This window comes from Capsicum annuum, chromosome 2, assembly GCF_002878395.1.
Source record: "Capsicum annuum cultivar UCD-10X-F1 chromosome 2, UCD10Xv1.1, whole genome shotgun sequence".
Lineage (NCBI taxonomy): Eukaryota > Viridiplantae > Streptophyta > Magnoliopsida > Solanales > Solanaceae > Capsicum > Capsicum annuum.
Genome location: NC_061112.1, coordinates 145,344,358 through 145,361,015, shown reverse-complemented (window position 1 = coordinate 145,361,015; position 16,658 = coordinate 145,344,358). Strand labels below are relative to the sequence as shown.

General features: G+C 36.0%; 1 protein-coding gene and 1 long non-coding RNA gene across 9 annotated transcripts; both read right to left on the bottom strand.

Moving 5' to 3' along the window:
• Nucleotides 1-7,005: 7,005 nt before the first annotated feature.
• On the bottom strand, nt 7,006-7,681 carry LOC124896087. The gene is made up of 3 exons (XR_007052523.1): nt 7,521-7,681; nt 7,254-7,432; nt 7,006-7,168 (listed from the first exon to the last, which is right to left on the bottom strand). It is a non-coding gene; the product is annotated as an uncharacterized LOC124896087 (long non-coding RNA).
• Nucleotides 7,682-7,751: 70 nt separating this feature from the next.
• On the bottom strand, nt 7,752-14,813 carry LOC107860252 (probable hexosyltransferase MUCI70). 8 transcript variants are annotated; one of them, XR_007052522.1, is made up of 4 exons: nt 14,759-14,813; nt 9,837-14,619; nt 8,711-8,921; nt 7,752-8,477 (listed from the first exon to the last, which is right to left on the bottom strand). XR_007052522.1 is itself a non-coding variant. In XM_047407363.1 (4 exons), the coding sequence occupies exons 3-4, from the start codon at nt 8,884-8,886 to the stop codon at nt 8,235-8,237; spliced, it is 444 nt and encodes a 147-aa protein (XP_047263319.1). In that variant the 5' UTR covers nt 8,887-8,921; nt 14,248-14,619; nt 14,759-14,813; the 3' UTR covers nt 7,777-8,234. The 8 variants fall into 8 exon arrangements, 4 of the variants coding, with proteins under 4 accessions (XP_047263319.1, XP_047263321.1, XP_047263320.1 ...); XR_007052519.1 differs by having other exon boundaries at nt 14,248-14,619; XM_047407363.1 differs by having other exon boundaries at nt 7,777-8,502; nt 14,248-14,619.
• Nucleotides 14,814-16,658: the final 1,845 nt, after the last annotated feature.

Below are 16,658 nucleotides of genomic sequence, written 5' to 3'. Positions count from 1 at the left end.
GATTGTTGTTCAAGTTTGATTTGCACAATAAGAGTTGCAATGAGTTTATTATCTTACATTCTTTTAAGTGTTTTTTTGTATCCAACTAAGAATTATAAGTTGGAAGAAGTTGATAGGATTTGTTGCAACTCTTCTCCAACTAAGTCATTTAGGGACTCAATTGATGAACTTGCCACTGAATTTCAGAGGAAATTTTGCAAAGATGGAGAGAAGTGGATGATAGGATTTCCTGAGTATGAAGAAATGGAGAAGGCAATAATGCAAGTAAAAGAAAAGTTAAAAAGAGGATATGGAGAAGATGAAGAAGAGATTAAGAAGAATAAAGATGTTATGCTGCAGAAATCTAAAGCTCTAAAGGCTGGTTTGGAGAAGTTTGAATCACAAGTTAATCTAGTATTTGAAGAGGTGTTAAAAGGAAGGAATAAGTTGCTCCACATGATTGGTAAAAGCAATGGAATTTAGATAACTCATACTCCACTGCTTGTGTATATTTCTTCTTTTTTGTTTTTTCCCTGAGGGGAGGGTTGTGTGGTAAAAACACCTCAATACTCTATATGTTCCACATTATACGACATTATTACCATAACTTTCTCATTAACTATACAATTCTGATTTATATGTCAATATTTTCTTTTTCAGTTTATTTCAAGAATAATATCTTACTAGAAAAAAATTGAACTTTCCTTCAATGCTATGATTTTATAGTCGCACAAATATCAATTACTAGTTTTAGATCATAAAACACCACTCCATGAATTGACAGATGAGATCGAAGAGAGTAATTTATGTGCATTAGTTGTGACCAAGAACTAGAACGTACTACATCCCCCACCATTTTGGCTAAAACAACCAGAGTAAACCTTTTAGAGAAAAAGACATAAAAAGCTAATTTGATGCACAAAGCAACTGGCATTAGCAAAATCTAGGGAAGGTCACATCTCAAGAGATACCTTAATGCAAGCATTAGTGACTACCCCAAGACTCGAACCCATGCCATAAATATCACACAAGACAACTAGACAAATGCTCCACGACACCCCATGAAGGAAAGACAACCCGTTGTAATTTATATATTGGTAACGAGTTGTGTTTAAGAAATCCTCTACACGTAGTGGTGTGGTCCACGTACACTATCCTCCCCAAATCCCACTATGTGGGAATACACTGAGTATATTGTAGTTGTTGTGTTTAAGAAATCCTTTGTCATTTACTAATTTGATTTTTCATCCATCATGATTTTTGTAGATAGTGAGTGGTTAAGACATATTGTAAGTCGGCTAATGACAAGGAGCAAATCCCTTCCTAAATGTTAAAATCATCACAATAAGCCTATAAATTGAATATGAGTAATATATCAAATATTAGAAACAATAAACTGGCACCCTGTTTCATAGAAAAAGAATACATATCGTTTCAGGTATTTCTTCACCAACTCCTATAGATACAAGGGGTAATGTATAGGATATGCTTAACACTAGGAGTTGGTCAAGGCAATGAAATTAATAGAATGGAAGCTGAAATGCTGGTGGTGTGATCTTTCTAACAGAAAGATGAGCCAGCAGAATCCCCCTTGCTTTGCTTGAGTCAATAGAATTGGACGTGTATGGCTTTCTCTAGAGAAGATACTGGTAATGTACAACAGACACAATCACAACGGCTATGGCATGATGACCTCTTTCCAGCAAGAAAGTACAACATAGTGATGCATATAACCAAAAAAAAAATAAAAAGGAATCATCCCCCCAAATCAGGAGTTCCTCTCCACGTTTACTCTGTCTCACGTTGAGAGATAATATGTTACTCGATTTCAGGAATATCAAAGATTCGAGGATCGAAAGATTGTCCAGGAATGGAGATTCGAGGATACAATCAAGAGAAATTAGAAGATGAGAAGAACAGAGAAAATAGAATTTTAGGAGGAAGAGTTGCAATTTTCATATATGCTGTAAATAATGATTACAATGAGTATTTATAGATAATGATGTAACTGAAATGATCAAAGCTATCTAATAAAACAGTTATTTGATAACCGACTAAACTTGTCACTCCTAACTAACTTCTGGAAACAGACTATTGTAGCTGCACTGTTTCGAACTAACTTTTAAAACCAATTGATTTGGACTTCCACTAACTTCAACTAACTTGAATTCCAATTTATGATAACAATACTCCCCCCCATAGAAAGATCCTTGTCCTCAAGGATCAAAAGAAGGAAACCTGGTCTTCAACACACTAGCAAACTCCCAAGTAGCAACATCGGCAGGTAGATCAGACCATTTCACTAACACTTGTGCCACCGCTTTATTGCCTTTCTTGACTAGTCTTTTCTGCAAAACAGCTTCAGGAGTGGGACAATTGGGATTAGCTAAGTCCATAGTAGAAGGACAAGAGATAGTAGAGGGTACTGCATAGCATTTTTTGAGTACGGACACATGAACAGTTGGATGGATCTTGACAGAACTTGGCAGCAACAGTGTATAAGCAACAGGACCAATACTTTTAATGATCTGAAATGGCCCATAATATTTGGCAGCCAACTTATGAGAAGGATAGTGAGATATAGTGGTTTGCCTGTAAGGTTGCACTTTAAAATAGACCCAATCACCAACATTAAAACTTCTATCACTCCTATGAGCATTAGCTTGTTGTTTCATTCTATGTTGAGCTCGGAGCAAATGGTGCTTAAGGAGTTGTAACTTAAGCTCTCTATTAATCAGTGTAGTATCCACCTCCGCAGAAGCCGATTCACCTGGAAAGTAGGGTAGATGTAGAGGAGGAGGCCTACCATAAAGCACCTCATAAGGTGTAGTTTGGATAGCCGAGTGAAAACTTGTGTTATACCAGTATTCAACCATAGGTAAGTAAGTAACCCAAGCAGAAGGATCATCATTGCAGTAATATCTCAAATAAGTCTTAAGACATCTATTTAAAACCTCCGTCTGACCATTAGACTGGGGATGATATACAGTAGAAGTATGTAACATCATACCTTGAAGATTGAAAAGCTCTTGCCAGAAAGAGCTGAGAAAAACTGTATCTCTATCACTGGTTATGGCATCTAGTAGACTATGTAGTCTCACAATAGTATCAAAAAACACCTTAGCAACAGATTGAGCAGTATAAGGATGCTTGAGTGGCATGAAGTGACCATATTTACTTAATCTGTCCACCACCACTAGTATTACTTCAAAACCCTGTGATTTGGGAAGACCATCAATAAAATCCATGCTAATTTGAGACCACACCACCTCTGGAATTGGTAAAGGTTGTAACAAACCAGGTTAAGCCGCCAAATCAGATTTGTTTTTCTGACAAACATCATATTTTTGAATGAAGTCCTTTACATCAGATCTCAAAGTTTTCCAATAGAATAGTGTAAACAACCTTTTAAGGTTAGCATCTACTCCCGAATGGCCCCCCAAGGGACCAGCATGCCATAAGGATATAATATCCTTCTTCAAGTTCTGGACCTTTCCAATCACTAGCTTTTCTTTTCTCCTCAACTAACCATGTTCCCAGTTGAACTGTCTGTGCGATGTAGGATTTGCCTCTAAGTCAGTAATTAGTTGAGTGAGCTCTGGATCTGTATGCCAACTAGCCACAATATCATTGAAAAGGTCAGTGTTTGTAGGAGATATAATTAAAGCAAGCAATTTAGCACCAGTCACTCTAGAGAGTACATCAGCCACTTTGTTCTCAACCCCTTTTTTGTACTCAATGGAATAATCAAAAGGCATCAACTTAGTCAGCCACAACAATTGTGAATTGGTGTGTAGTTTTTGTTCCATGAGAAACTTTAAAGCTTTTTGGTCTGTCCTGATAACAAACTTTTGGCCTAACAAGTACTGAGACCATTTAGTAACTGCTTGAACAATAACTAATAACTCCTTATCATATATTGATAAAGCTGCATGTTTTGGTGATAATGCCTTGCTAATGAAGGCTATAGGATGTCTCTCCTGCATAAGTACAGCACCAATACCATATCCACTGGCATTAGTCTCCACAATAAATGTTTTTTTTGCATATGGCAAAGCTAACACAGGAGATTGAGTTAATGCTTCCTTTAACTGCATAAAGGACTTATGTGCTGTGTCATTCCATTTGAATTTATCCTTCTTAGTGAGGTCAGTAAGACACTTGGAAATGATACCGAACCCTTGTATGAACCTCCTGTAATATCCAGTTAATCCCAAAACCCTCTCAATTGTTTCGATGTAGATGGGATAGGTCATTCCCTTATTGCCTTAATCTTTTGCGGATCAATAGACACACCTTCAGCTGTTATAAAATGACCAAGATACTCAATTCTTATAACACCAAAGAAACATTTGCTCTTCTTAGCAAAAAGTTGATGTTCCACTATCTTAAAAAACCCAGACCTTAAATGCACAATGTGTTCCTCCATAGTTCTACTGTAAATCAATATATCATCGAAAAAAACCAATACATATTTCCTTGAATATAGAGTTCATCAGTCCTTGGAATGTAGCAGGGTCATTTGATAAGCCAAAAGGCATTACCAAATATTCAAAGTGTCCAGAATGGGTTCTAAAAGTATTTTTAGGTACATCCTCTTTTGCCATTCTTAGTTGGTGATATCCAGACCTTAAGTCGATTTTAGAGAATACCTTGGAACCTCCTAGTTCATCCAAGAGATCTTCAACAATAGGAATTGGAAACTTGTTCTTGACAGTGAATTTGTTCAAATCTCTATAATCAACACATAACCTCCAAGAGCTATCCTTTTTGCCTACTAATACCACAGGTGATGCAAAAGGACTGCAACTAGGTTGAATGATACCTTGATCCATCATTTGTTGCACTATGCCTTCAATAATGTCCTTCTTAACAGAGGGGTATCTATAAGGTCTCTTATTGATAGGTTCAATCCTAGGTTGCAATACGATTCTATGGTCATATATACCTCTAGAAGGTGGTAGACCTATAGGTTCTTCAAACAATGCAGAAAATTCAGATAATACCTTAAGCAATGCAGGATCATCTTCTTTATTCTTGTCAACTTCTGAGGGATGCCATATGCTTTCTTCCCTACTTTGTGGAACCACCTGAATCATACACAGTTGAGATTGGTTGCCTGAGTGTTTTGTTAATTTCCCTGCACCCGAAGTCAATACTTGATTGCTGACACTTCTGAGTAAATGTTTCTTTCCTTTATACCATAATTCCATGGTAATTTTCTAAAATTCAGTTTGATACCGCCCAAAGTGAGTAACCACTGAACTCCTAGAACCACTCCACAAGAACCAAGAGGAAGTAAAAGAAAATCAGCACAAAATTCAGCTCCTTGCAGCAACCAAGTAATAGTTGTCATCTTATCTACTTGCATGCTACCATTAGCAGCAGCCACCACTTCCGGTTTAATAGGTTTCACTTCACAACCTAATTTACTGACCAAGTCAGGGTCAATGAAATTATGTGAGCTTCCAGTATCAATTAGGATATGCAACTTCATTTTGGAATGATAGCCAGTCACCTTCAGAGTCCTAAATCCCAATGAACCATTCAAGGCATGCATGGAAATTTCCATATGTTCTACAAGCTGTCCCAACTCCAACTGATCACCTTGTTCTTCTTGGACTTCACCATCTTGTTCAATCTGTGACTCATTTAAATCTTCAGATTCATCCACCCCCAACAAGTACAACTGTTTTGAATTGTTGCATTTATGACCAAGTATGTATTTGTCATTGCAGAAATAACACCCCCCTTGCTCTCTTATCATTCATATCCTCAATACTTAGAGTTCTCTTGTTCACCCTTTTAGAGAACCCAGAAGTAATGCTATTAGGAGTAGGTAGAATTCCCTTACTATTAGAGTACTTTTGATCTACAAACTTTCTTGCATTGACTTGAAAGGAATTACTGGAATGTTGTCTGATAGCAAACAAATATGCCTCTTGCATTTTTGCACTCTTGTAAGCCTGAGAAAGAAAAAAAGGTTTTGTGATCTTGATAGCAATGTTGAGTTCAGTTTTCAAGCCTCCAATATAGCAATTGATAGCATTCTCCTCTGATAAGTTCACCCTAGTTAAAATTCTTTCAAAAGCTGCTTGATATTCTCTTACACTTCCTGTCTGCTTAATCTTCTTAATTTCCTCCTTGGGATCATTAAAGTCAATCTTAAACCTCTCTACCAAAGCTCCTACATATTCCTTCCAACTGGTAGCCTGCACATACTGTCTGTATCTCATGAAAGAAACATGCCACTGGATAGCTTCCCCTTCCAACTGCATAGATGCTATGGTTACCTTATCCTCAGGTGCAATATTCTCCATAGAGAAGAATTTCTCAATCTTGAATAACCAAGATCGAAGATCATCCCTGGAAAACTTTAAAAACTTCATTCTCGACCATCTATTGAAATGAGAATGCTGAAAATTAAAAGAATTGGAAAATTGAGAAATAGTACCATAGTTAGGGCTCCTTTCTTTATTTCCAATTCCCCACTCCTGGTCATGATTTTCTTCATGCCCTAAAGGAACATTGTTCCTCCGACCTTCCCCTACCAGTTGTTGCCTCAACTCCATAACAACACTATCCAACCTCTCCAATGATGAGACCTTTCCCGCCAAATTACCCACCTCTGTAACCAGATTTTGCATCATCTCACGCAGATCTTCCATCTCTGCAGCAGCACTTTCAGTTATTGAATCACCCGTTATTCTTACACATTTCACCATTGATGCCGAGGAAGACTAGCTTTGATACCAATGTTACTCGATTTCAGGAATCTCAAAGATTCGAGGATCGAAAGATTGTCCAGGAATGGAGATTCAAGGATACAATCAAGAGAAATTAGAAGATGAGAAGAATAGAGAAAATAGATTTTAGGAGGAAGAATTGCAATTTTCATATATGCTGTAAATGATGATTACAATGAGTATTTATAGACAATGATGTAACTGAAATGATCAAAGCTATCTAATGAAACAGTTATTTGATAATCGACTCAACTTGTCACTCCTAACTAACTTCTGGAATCAGACTACTGTAGCTGCATTGTTTCTAACTAACTTTTAAAATCAACTGATTTGGACTTCCACTAACTTCAACTAACTTGAACTCCAATTTATGATAATATAATATTCCTCTGCTCATCTGATCTGTGACGGAACAACTTAGCAATCTTTCGCCTTTCACAATCCTACAATGCACATACCAAGTATTAGACAAAAAAGGAAGGTTTTCTATCTCCATAGTTGTGCTTGGAAGCAACTTAAATTTCTCACCTTGAACATGTTGAGATAAAAAGGTTTGTCCGGATTCATCTTTCTCAACTTATAATATGTATATGCAAAACTCAGCTGATCACGGGAAGTAAACCGGTCAACCTCATTGTACCATAAACATGAAAACAAGTTTGACCTTGGCGTGTGAGCCCTCACAATAAAAGATCCTTCTGGTACATCTGTCAGAAACACGTAATGACATTTTGCCAATGAAAACTCAGAAACCAAAAGGTATTGCATGACATTAAATATTGAACTAAACCATACTGCTGTGAAGAAGCTTGTTTGGATCAGATGCATTAAATCTTTGCAATCCGTCAGTCTGGTAAAATGCAAATTGTTCATCTATAACTGATACGATACAAATTTGGTACGTATCAAAAACAAGCCAAAAATAGTCCACAAACAAAGGAAACCCGAGAGCTCAACAAACACCAAATCTACAACATCAAGAAACAAGATGTAAATGACACCAAAAGCACTAACAACAACAAGAGATAAACAACAATAACGAGAGGAACAACACTACAATAACAACAATCCAACGGTTACAAGATTACAAGAACAACAAGAACCAAACGGTTCACTAGACTACACACAACTAGTACATGATATGTTAAGATAGGAAGTGAGACATACACTATTACAAGGTTAAGAACCCAAAGATGTATTAAATCTAAGGACCCCTAAGACTTACAATAGCAACACCACACTCTTACGTGACACAAGAGGGATTCCACCGCTCAAGCACCAATGTTTCCAAGCAATACACAATTACAAGTGAATCCACACTTGTTCATGTCCTAGTTTAGGCCTAGAGACCTTCTCTCTCAAGAGATGTGTTCTTTCAACAATATTCAACAAAAACTAATTAACTAAAATCCTATATTCTTCTATTTATAGTACTTTACAAATAAAAAGATAAAATGACAAAAAGGCCGTTTAATGACCAAGTAGGCAAATAGGCACCCATGGAGTGTTTTAGGGGCGGTTTGGAGCCCTTTTTAACACTTCAACTCGTACACCTCCGAGGTTACATCCAAAATACTCAAAAACGTTCATCTTCATGATCGTGCTTGTATCAATAACAGTATGATTGTACTTGCTAAGCTTCTTGTTTTGGGCAACTTCTTCCCACACACAATGCCTGTCATAGTGATTGGAAATTGCATATTCGTAACCCTTTCGCCACAGGAAGTACTCCAAGATGAGTAGGGGATCAAGCTGCAGGCGAAGCATGAAGCTAATGCTGAGAATGTACCAAACACAAATGATGTCCCTTAAGTTAAATTTCAAATCAGTGCACACGACTAAAAGCATTGAGAACCATATTTGTTTTTTCCTTCTCTTTTTTTTTTGTTTGGTAAACCAGTGCTAAATAGCTACAGTATGGTGTCATAAAGAAGAATTCAAGCAGTACCACAAACAAAAATATACAAGATTGTAATTCCAGTTACCTGGCGGAAGTAAAGAGCCGATGAGACAATAAATTTGGTATCTTTCCCACTCTCCGCAAATCAGAAAAAGGAAGATTCTTTACCACTACGATCTTCCATAAACCTACAAAGCCCATGCTGTCTGGCATCTTCCCTTCAGCTGTAAGAGTTTTTAGAGTAGCTTCATCCACAAACATAATGAAACAAACATTTTTCTTTGATTACGGGAGACCTGAAAAGGAAATTAAATTAAGAAAATGTTATAAAATGCAGCTAATGATAAGTTTAGGTAAAGTAATTCAAATTCTCGTATAAACAACTAAAAGCTATTGACAGAGCCAGAAACAGGTGAATTATCCTCCTCTTTTTTTTTTTTGATAGGTAGGTCGTCCACAAAAGCCTACATTCTCTCTATAATAAAATAGTTACCCTCCTAGATGCATTATAAATCCAACTGAAATAAGTTAGAAGAAACGTTTTTAAAAATGGTGCTGATAAACCAGTTCTACTAGTTTAACAAAAAGTTGCCACTCGACTGTTTGGGCTACATTTCTAATTTTCACAAAGAAAAAATTGGCCAAACCAAAAATATCAGAAAATCTGTAGAAACTGAACCAGTTTTGAGTTCAGAAAATCTTTCCTTCAGTTTTGAGTTTCATTCTTCAGCATAAAGACTGTGATCCAAATTAAATACAAAATTTAACATGGCTAAGAAATTACTCTATCTTGAAGGAGAATTTAGAGGGGGGTACAAAGCAAGGAGAAAACTGCTTATGGTGCTAACAAGATGCCTTCTCTGCTCAAGAATGAAACATCTCTTCTATAAAAATCCTAAAATAGATGCTTTTTTTTTTGGATCATACAAACAACAACATACATGGTGCACGCACAACCTTACCTCTACCTTGTGAAGGTAGAGGTGATTTCCAATAGACCCTCTGCTAGAGTAAAGCATATCAACATCAGTAAGAAAAGGAAATAAAGTATTGAAGAAGCCACGTGGGAAAGAACAGTAACCACAACATATAATCCCATTACCAAAACAAATGAAACATCAGGTAATAATAAAATTGAAGAATAAGATAGCAGGAGACTAATAATAATAATACTGATAAGGAAACTAGATAATGCTCGACTACCAACTAACCATGTAACTTAATCCTCGGCCTCCATATCCTCTTATCTAGGATCATGTACTCGGAAGCTACAAAAGTGTTATATCCTGCCTAATCACCTCTGTCCAATACTTCTTCGGCTGACCTCTACCTCTCCTCAAACCCACCATAGCCTACCTCTCATGCCTCCTCACCCGGGGCACCTATGCATTTCCTCTTCACATGCCCAAACCATCTGAGTCTCGCCTCCCTCGTCTTGTTCACCATAAAAGCCACTCTTACCTTATCCTGGACATTTTCATTCCTCATCCATCTCAACATCCTCATTTTCCGCTACTCTCATCTTCTGAACATGTGATTTCTTGACCAACCAAAAGTCTGCCCTATATAACTTAGAACAACCACGTTTTTTGGATCTTATGTTTCCAAATAAAGGACAAACACAGAAATTGTAAAAGCATGATATTAACAATATCATAAGTTACAATTCTTAAAAAAAAAACTGATATTAACAATATCAGACATGAAGAACTCTCCAAAACCTTTTCAAAAGGATCTAGCAAAGTTAGATGCAACACAAGAACCTTTGTCTAAGATGTAACTGTAGACACATAAAATTTATTGGATCAAATTCATATAAAATTTGAATTTGATCCATATGTTATTGGGTTTAAACTTATTTTGGGCTAAAAAAAAATAATAAGCCTATTTTATTCTTCATCAAGGTCCATCTCACCTTGAAGCCCAAACTCATCAAGTGACGTGGCATCTCAGTCAAATCCAAGACCAATGAGATACCGCCATATGTACAAATGATGTGAAAATCTCATTCAAATTCAACAACCAGTCAAAAGGTACCAAGTGGCAAAGTGACATGTTTCGGCCAATCACAAGAAACTAGGCCTACCCCCTACAACTATAAATAGGGGAGTAACATAACATTCTAGGGGAAAGAAAAGAAAAAAAGAGGACATTTTGCAAGCATTGGAGGAAGCTTCTGCATTGACTACACAACTCTTTAACGAATTGACTAACGGAGTTTTGCCCAGAGATCAACTCGACAAGACGAAGTGCTGTCAGACAATTCCTGGAGATCCAAACACATTTATAGGAGGCTCAAATCATCCTACATTTGAGAATTATGCTACAAAGGCCCTCGAATCATGGAAAAAACTTAGAAGAGAAAAATCGAGAGAATAACGAAATTGTACCCTCAAAATTCATTTATATAAAATTATTCTTTTTGTTTATTTTATTTTTGTTTGCAGTTAATTTTCAACGTTAACGAAAATTTGTTGCAAACAAATTGGCACGCCCAGTGGGACCAGTTCTGCTCTTCATCTCTTCCTCCTACAAGTCAAAGGAAATCATATATTCAACTACTACAATGGACTTCAGAAAAATCAATGAAGTTTCGTGCAAGAAGTCTACTACTGCCACGTCTATTGAAATCAAACTTGTTGGCCCCATCAATCGATGCAATCTCAACGCTTGTGCTTTGGATGGATCCCAATACTTCACCATTTTGGAGATGACAAAAAGGAGAAAATCTCAAATTTCGGCAGTAACTACAACCTCTGGGGGCAACTTTGCATCTATTTTATCAGATGATCCGTCTGAAACTGGCTGCAACTTTGGAAAATAAGAAAAATTAATGAATTCTCCAACTTCAACAAAAGTCAACCCCCTTATGGTTGATGCAATTATCTTGGACGAGAAGTTTGCAATGATGAAGCAAACCATTGAAGCCTTGAAGAAGTTCGTTGATGAGAAAGATCATCAAATCACCCAATTTATGAGCAAGTTAGATCTCTATAATCCTGAAGAGTCATATTATAATCTAACACCGCGAGAAAAAGTTGATGGTGAATCTCTCATCAAGACAAGTGACAATTACTGCGATGATCGATCCGCTTAAGTGGCTACTCTAACAGTTCAATAATTGCAAGATATGATTGCAAACACCATCAAGGCACAATATGACGGTCCGTCACAAAGTTTTGTAGGATACTCAAAGTCGTATTCTAAGCAAATCGAGAGCTTATCGATGCTAATTGGATATCAACCGCCAACGTTTTAAAAATTTGATGGAAAGGGAAATCTAAGGCAACACATTGCTCATTTCGTTGAGACTTGTAGCAGTGCTGGTACACATGGCGATTTTTTTGTCAAGCAATTTATTCGCTCCTTGAAAGGCAACACTTTTGATTGGTACACAGACTTGGAGTCTGGATCAATTGATTGTTGGGAGCAACTAGAAAGTCAGTTGCTAAATCATTTCTACAGTATCCGTCGTATAGTCAGTATGATGGAGTTGACAAACACAAGACAAAGTAAAGATGAGCCTGTACTGGATTACATAAATCGCTGGCGAACATTGAGCTTTGATTGCAAGGATCAACTTTCTGAAACTTCTGCGGTTGAAGTTTGCATTCAAGGGATGCATTGGGGCCTTGTGTATATCCTCCAAGGAATTAAGCCTCAAACTTTTGAAGAATTAGCTACGCACGCTCATGACATGGAGCTAAGTATTGCAAGTCATAGAATAGCGTCACCTATTTTTGATCCTAGAAGGGAAGTCACGAAATTTGAAGACTTATCTGAAAATCAAATTGGGGAATCTATGATGACAACTGTGAGTTTTACGAAGTCCCCTACAAGAAAAAAGTTAAAAGAGGAAGCTCCAAAGCAACAAATGTGAGAGGTGAAAAATCAACCAACCTTGAAAGAGTTACAAGCAAGGGTATATCCTTTTCTCGACTCTAATATTCCTAAAATTCTTGACGAGTTGTTAGCCAAAGAAGTCATTAAAGTTCCTAAGTCAAAACGCTCCTTAAGGCACGAGCATAAACTGCATGATACTCCTCGATGCATGAGCCTAAACTGCAAGTCAAAATGCTTCTCGATGCACGAGCCTAAACTGCAAGTCAAGACGCTCCTCGACGCACGAGCCTAAATTGCAAGTCAAAATGCTCCTTAAGGCACGATCATAAATTGCATGTCACTCCTGGCCCGCTCCTTGCTGCACGAGCTTAAACTGCAAGTTAAAAATGCTTTTTGCTGCTCGAGCTTAAACTGCAAGTCAAAAATGCTCCTTGCTGCACGAGCTTAAACTGCAAGTCAAAAATGCTCCTTGCTGCCCGAGCTTAAACTACAGGTCAAAAATGCTCCTCGATTCATGAGCCTAAACTGCAAGACAAAATACTCCTCGATGCATGAGCCTAAAATGCAAATCAAGACTCTCCTCGACGCACGAGCCTAAACTGCAAGTCAAAACTCTCCTTAAGGTACTAGCTTAAACTGCATGTCACTCCTGGCCCGCATGAGTTTAAACTGTGAACGGCTCTAAATAAAAAGGAAGGAAAAGTATGAAGCTTAAATGCATATTTGGAGTCCTTTGAAGATGCCGTCTTGAAGCAAAAGAATTCTTTATTATCTCTTAAACAATAAAGTTTTCTCTACAAGAAAAAGACTTGTGGTGCCTTGAATATTGCTCTAGTTTGGCCTTCAACATATTTCCGAAGTGATGTGGCCCAAAACTTGAAGTAGATGATGAAATTCATGAAGTATCCAAAATCTGAGGAGAAATAGAATATTACAAGATTTAGGCTGAAACTTTGGAAAAGTACCTGAGAAAATATAGAGGTTATATGCTGATGGATTTCACGCTTAATCTAGATCTGTGAGTCTACTTTCCAATGCAAAAAATGGAACCTGATCCCGATACTTCCACGTCAAGATATGGAATTTATCGTGATGCTGCGCAAAGTTGAAATAACGAGCAAACCAAGATTAGAAGGCTGTTTTTAGAGCATATATGGGATGATTCGTATGCAACCTAATTGTGGTATCTGCGTGAGACGTAAATTTGCAATTCTACTTTCCAATGCAAAAAACAAAACCTGATTCCGATACTTTCACGTCAAGATATGGAATTTATCGTGACGTTGCGCAAAGCTGAAATAACTAGCGAACCAAGATTAGAAGGCTGTTTTTAGAGCAATATTTGGGATGATTCGGATGCAATATAATTGTGGTTTCCATGTGAGACGTATCTCTGCGAATCTAATTTTCAGTGCAAAAAATAAAACCTGATTTCGATACTTTCACGTCAAGATATATAATTTATCGTGACGATGCGCAAAGTTGATGAAACTAGCGAACCGAGATTAAAAGATAGATTTTAGGGCAATATCTGGGACGATTTGGGTGCAATCTGATTGCGATTTCTGCGTAAGACGTAGCTATAGGATTCTAGTTTCTAAAAATAAACGGCTCCTGATTTTGATACTCCTACATCAAAATACTAAATTTATCGTGACGCTGCGCAAAGCTGATAAGATAGGACATTGAATTCCATTTTTATGAATCAAACAACTCATATTTTTATTCTCCCATCGGAGAATAAATATTTTTGTGGACGTATGCCTAGTACTTGCTCACCAAAGTCAGAAAAGGCTACTCCCTGTGTCAATATTATCAAGCTGGATGGAACCATGTACGTGTTCCTTGAAAAGAATGGGATGCTCTCACTCGAAACCTCTTTATCGCCGAGCCCCACGGATGAGATGCACCACATGCTTGCTTTGCAACGATGGACTGCAGGTACTCAGAACTTTATCATCACAAGGTCGTAAGAATGACAACAAGTACATGCTCACTGAAGCTAAAATGCAAAACTTTCAGCGTCGTCAAGGATAAAATCAGATCATTCCAAGTCACTTTCTTATCAAGCAGTAAGGAAATAGTGCACTAAATGTTCAACATCAATTATGTCGACCTTTTTGGTCTGACATCAAGACCATTTGCATAAACCTGCACAAAAAAATAAAGATGTAACACATCAACTATGCGGATTGATGTCAACTACGTGAAACTTCAATCTGGCGATAAGTGTCGGTACCAAACGTACGATGCTTCAATTTGGCATGATCAACATTGGGAGAAAAAATACCTTTGACATCATGAGAATGGAAACACATTCATGAGTACTTCAAGTCTCCCCGCCAAGTTTCGGCAAGCCTACATGTCGACCAACCTTGAAGTAGGGGGCATCTGTAGACACATAAAATTTATTGGATCAAATTCATATAAAATTTGAATTTGATCCATATGTTATTGGGTTTAAACTTATTTTGGGCTAAAAAAAATAATAAGCCTATTTTATTCGGAAAAATTTCAGAAATAGCAACTATAGAGCCTTAATTGCAACTTTTATAGCAACAGTTTCATAATTACGAAAAATAGCAAATTGTATTTTGTATTTAAGTAAACTGTTGTTATACAAATACATATACAATAAGATTTATTGCCTTTATTTTACTCAAATTAGTTGAGTTAAATAAGGAATAATGATCTCATCTAATTAAATTCTCATAAATTACTCTTATTTATATTAATAGATTTCTTTTCCAAATCAAACTCAAATATGAAGATTATTACTCCATGATATTCAAAATTTCAAAATATCATTCTCTTATATCTCTAACTATTTTTCTTGTTAGTTTTTTCATTTTTTTTATCTTTTTTTTTTAATTTTAATTTCTTTTTCTTTTCCATTTTTTCTTTCCACTTTATTTTCTCTCTTCCACTTTTCTTTTTTTTTTCTTTGAGAAAATACCTAATTACCCCCCTGAACTAGATCCAAAAAGGCTATGACACACCTCAACTTAAAGGGGATCCTATTACCCCCTGAACTAATTAAAAGTGTAATTTTGATACCCTTAGTATTTATGTGGCACATACTTAGCACACACGTGTGCCTACGCGGATACTTCAGTGTGTTGTGCCATGTATGTGCCACGTAGGCACTAAGGGTGTCAATTACACTTTTAAATAATTCAGAGGATAATAGGACCCCCTTTAAGTTGAGGTGTGTCATAACCTTTTAGGGTATAGTTCAGGGGGGTAATTGGGTATTATCTTCTTTTGTTTTTTGCTTTTTTATTTATTTTTTCATTTTTTCGTTTTCCTTTCCTTTTCTCATATTTTTTTCGTTTTCTTTTTCTTTTTTTTTTTAAATTTTTTTCGCTTTTATTTTTACACTTCTATTTCTAGTTTCTATTTCTTTTTTTTTTCCTTTTCACTTTTTTTTTGAATTTTTATTTTTTGTTTTTATTTTTTTTTCTATTTATTTTTACTCTTCTATCTCTATCTTTTATTTTTAAGAGAAAAATATCTATATCATACATACATATTCAAAAAATATATAAAATAAATAGACATACAGATTTGCATATGTTTTTATGGTAAAAAACATACATATATATCTGCATATGTATTTACAGAAATACATATCTGACTCACATGTATATATAAACATATATGACACAAAATCATTATAACAAAAATAGCAATTATATACATATACATATAGATAATAAAAAATACATGATACATATCTTAAACAATAAACGAAAACAAATAAATACATATGTTACCCTCTAAAATGACATAGCATTTACAGTTCAAAGACAAATTCAACATCGTATAAAATACATATAGCTCTGCATATGTATTTACTGAATACAAACCTGATCCATATGTATATTCTTATTTTATATGAGTCACCTTTGTATTTCGCAAATACATATGAAGTTATATAGTATAGTTATGTTTGTTATTGTTTAATATGAATATGATATGTATTTCGTAAATACATATGTATGTTTTGTACCGTAAATACATATCTAGATCTTTATGGCTGTGTATTTTGTATGTATTTTGAATATTGTGTATGTGATATACATATTTGTCTTTTCAAAATAAAAGTTAGAGATAGAAGAGTAAAAAAAAGGAAAACCCAAAAGATATAAAAATAAAAAAATGAAAAAAAGAGAAGTGAAAAAGAAAAA

Bases quoted from the DNA above. Each gene is read 5' to 3' on its own strand.
- LOC107860252 (XM_047407363.1), bottom strand. From the start codon at position 8,886: ATGTTTGTGGATGAAGCTACTCTAAAAACTCTTACAGCTGAAGGGAAG. The intron at 8,503-8,710 runs GTAACTGGAATT...GTACATTCTCAG, and splicing joins CGGCTCTTTACTTCCGCCAG to CATTAGCTTCATGCTTCGCC.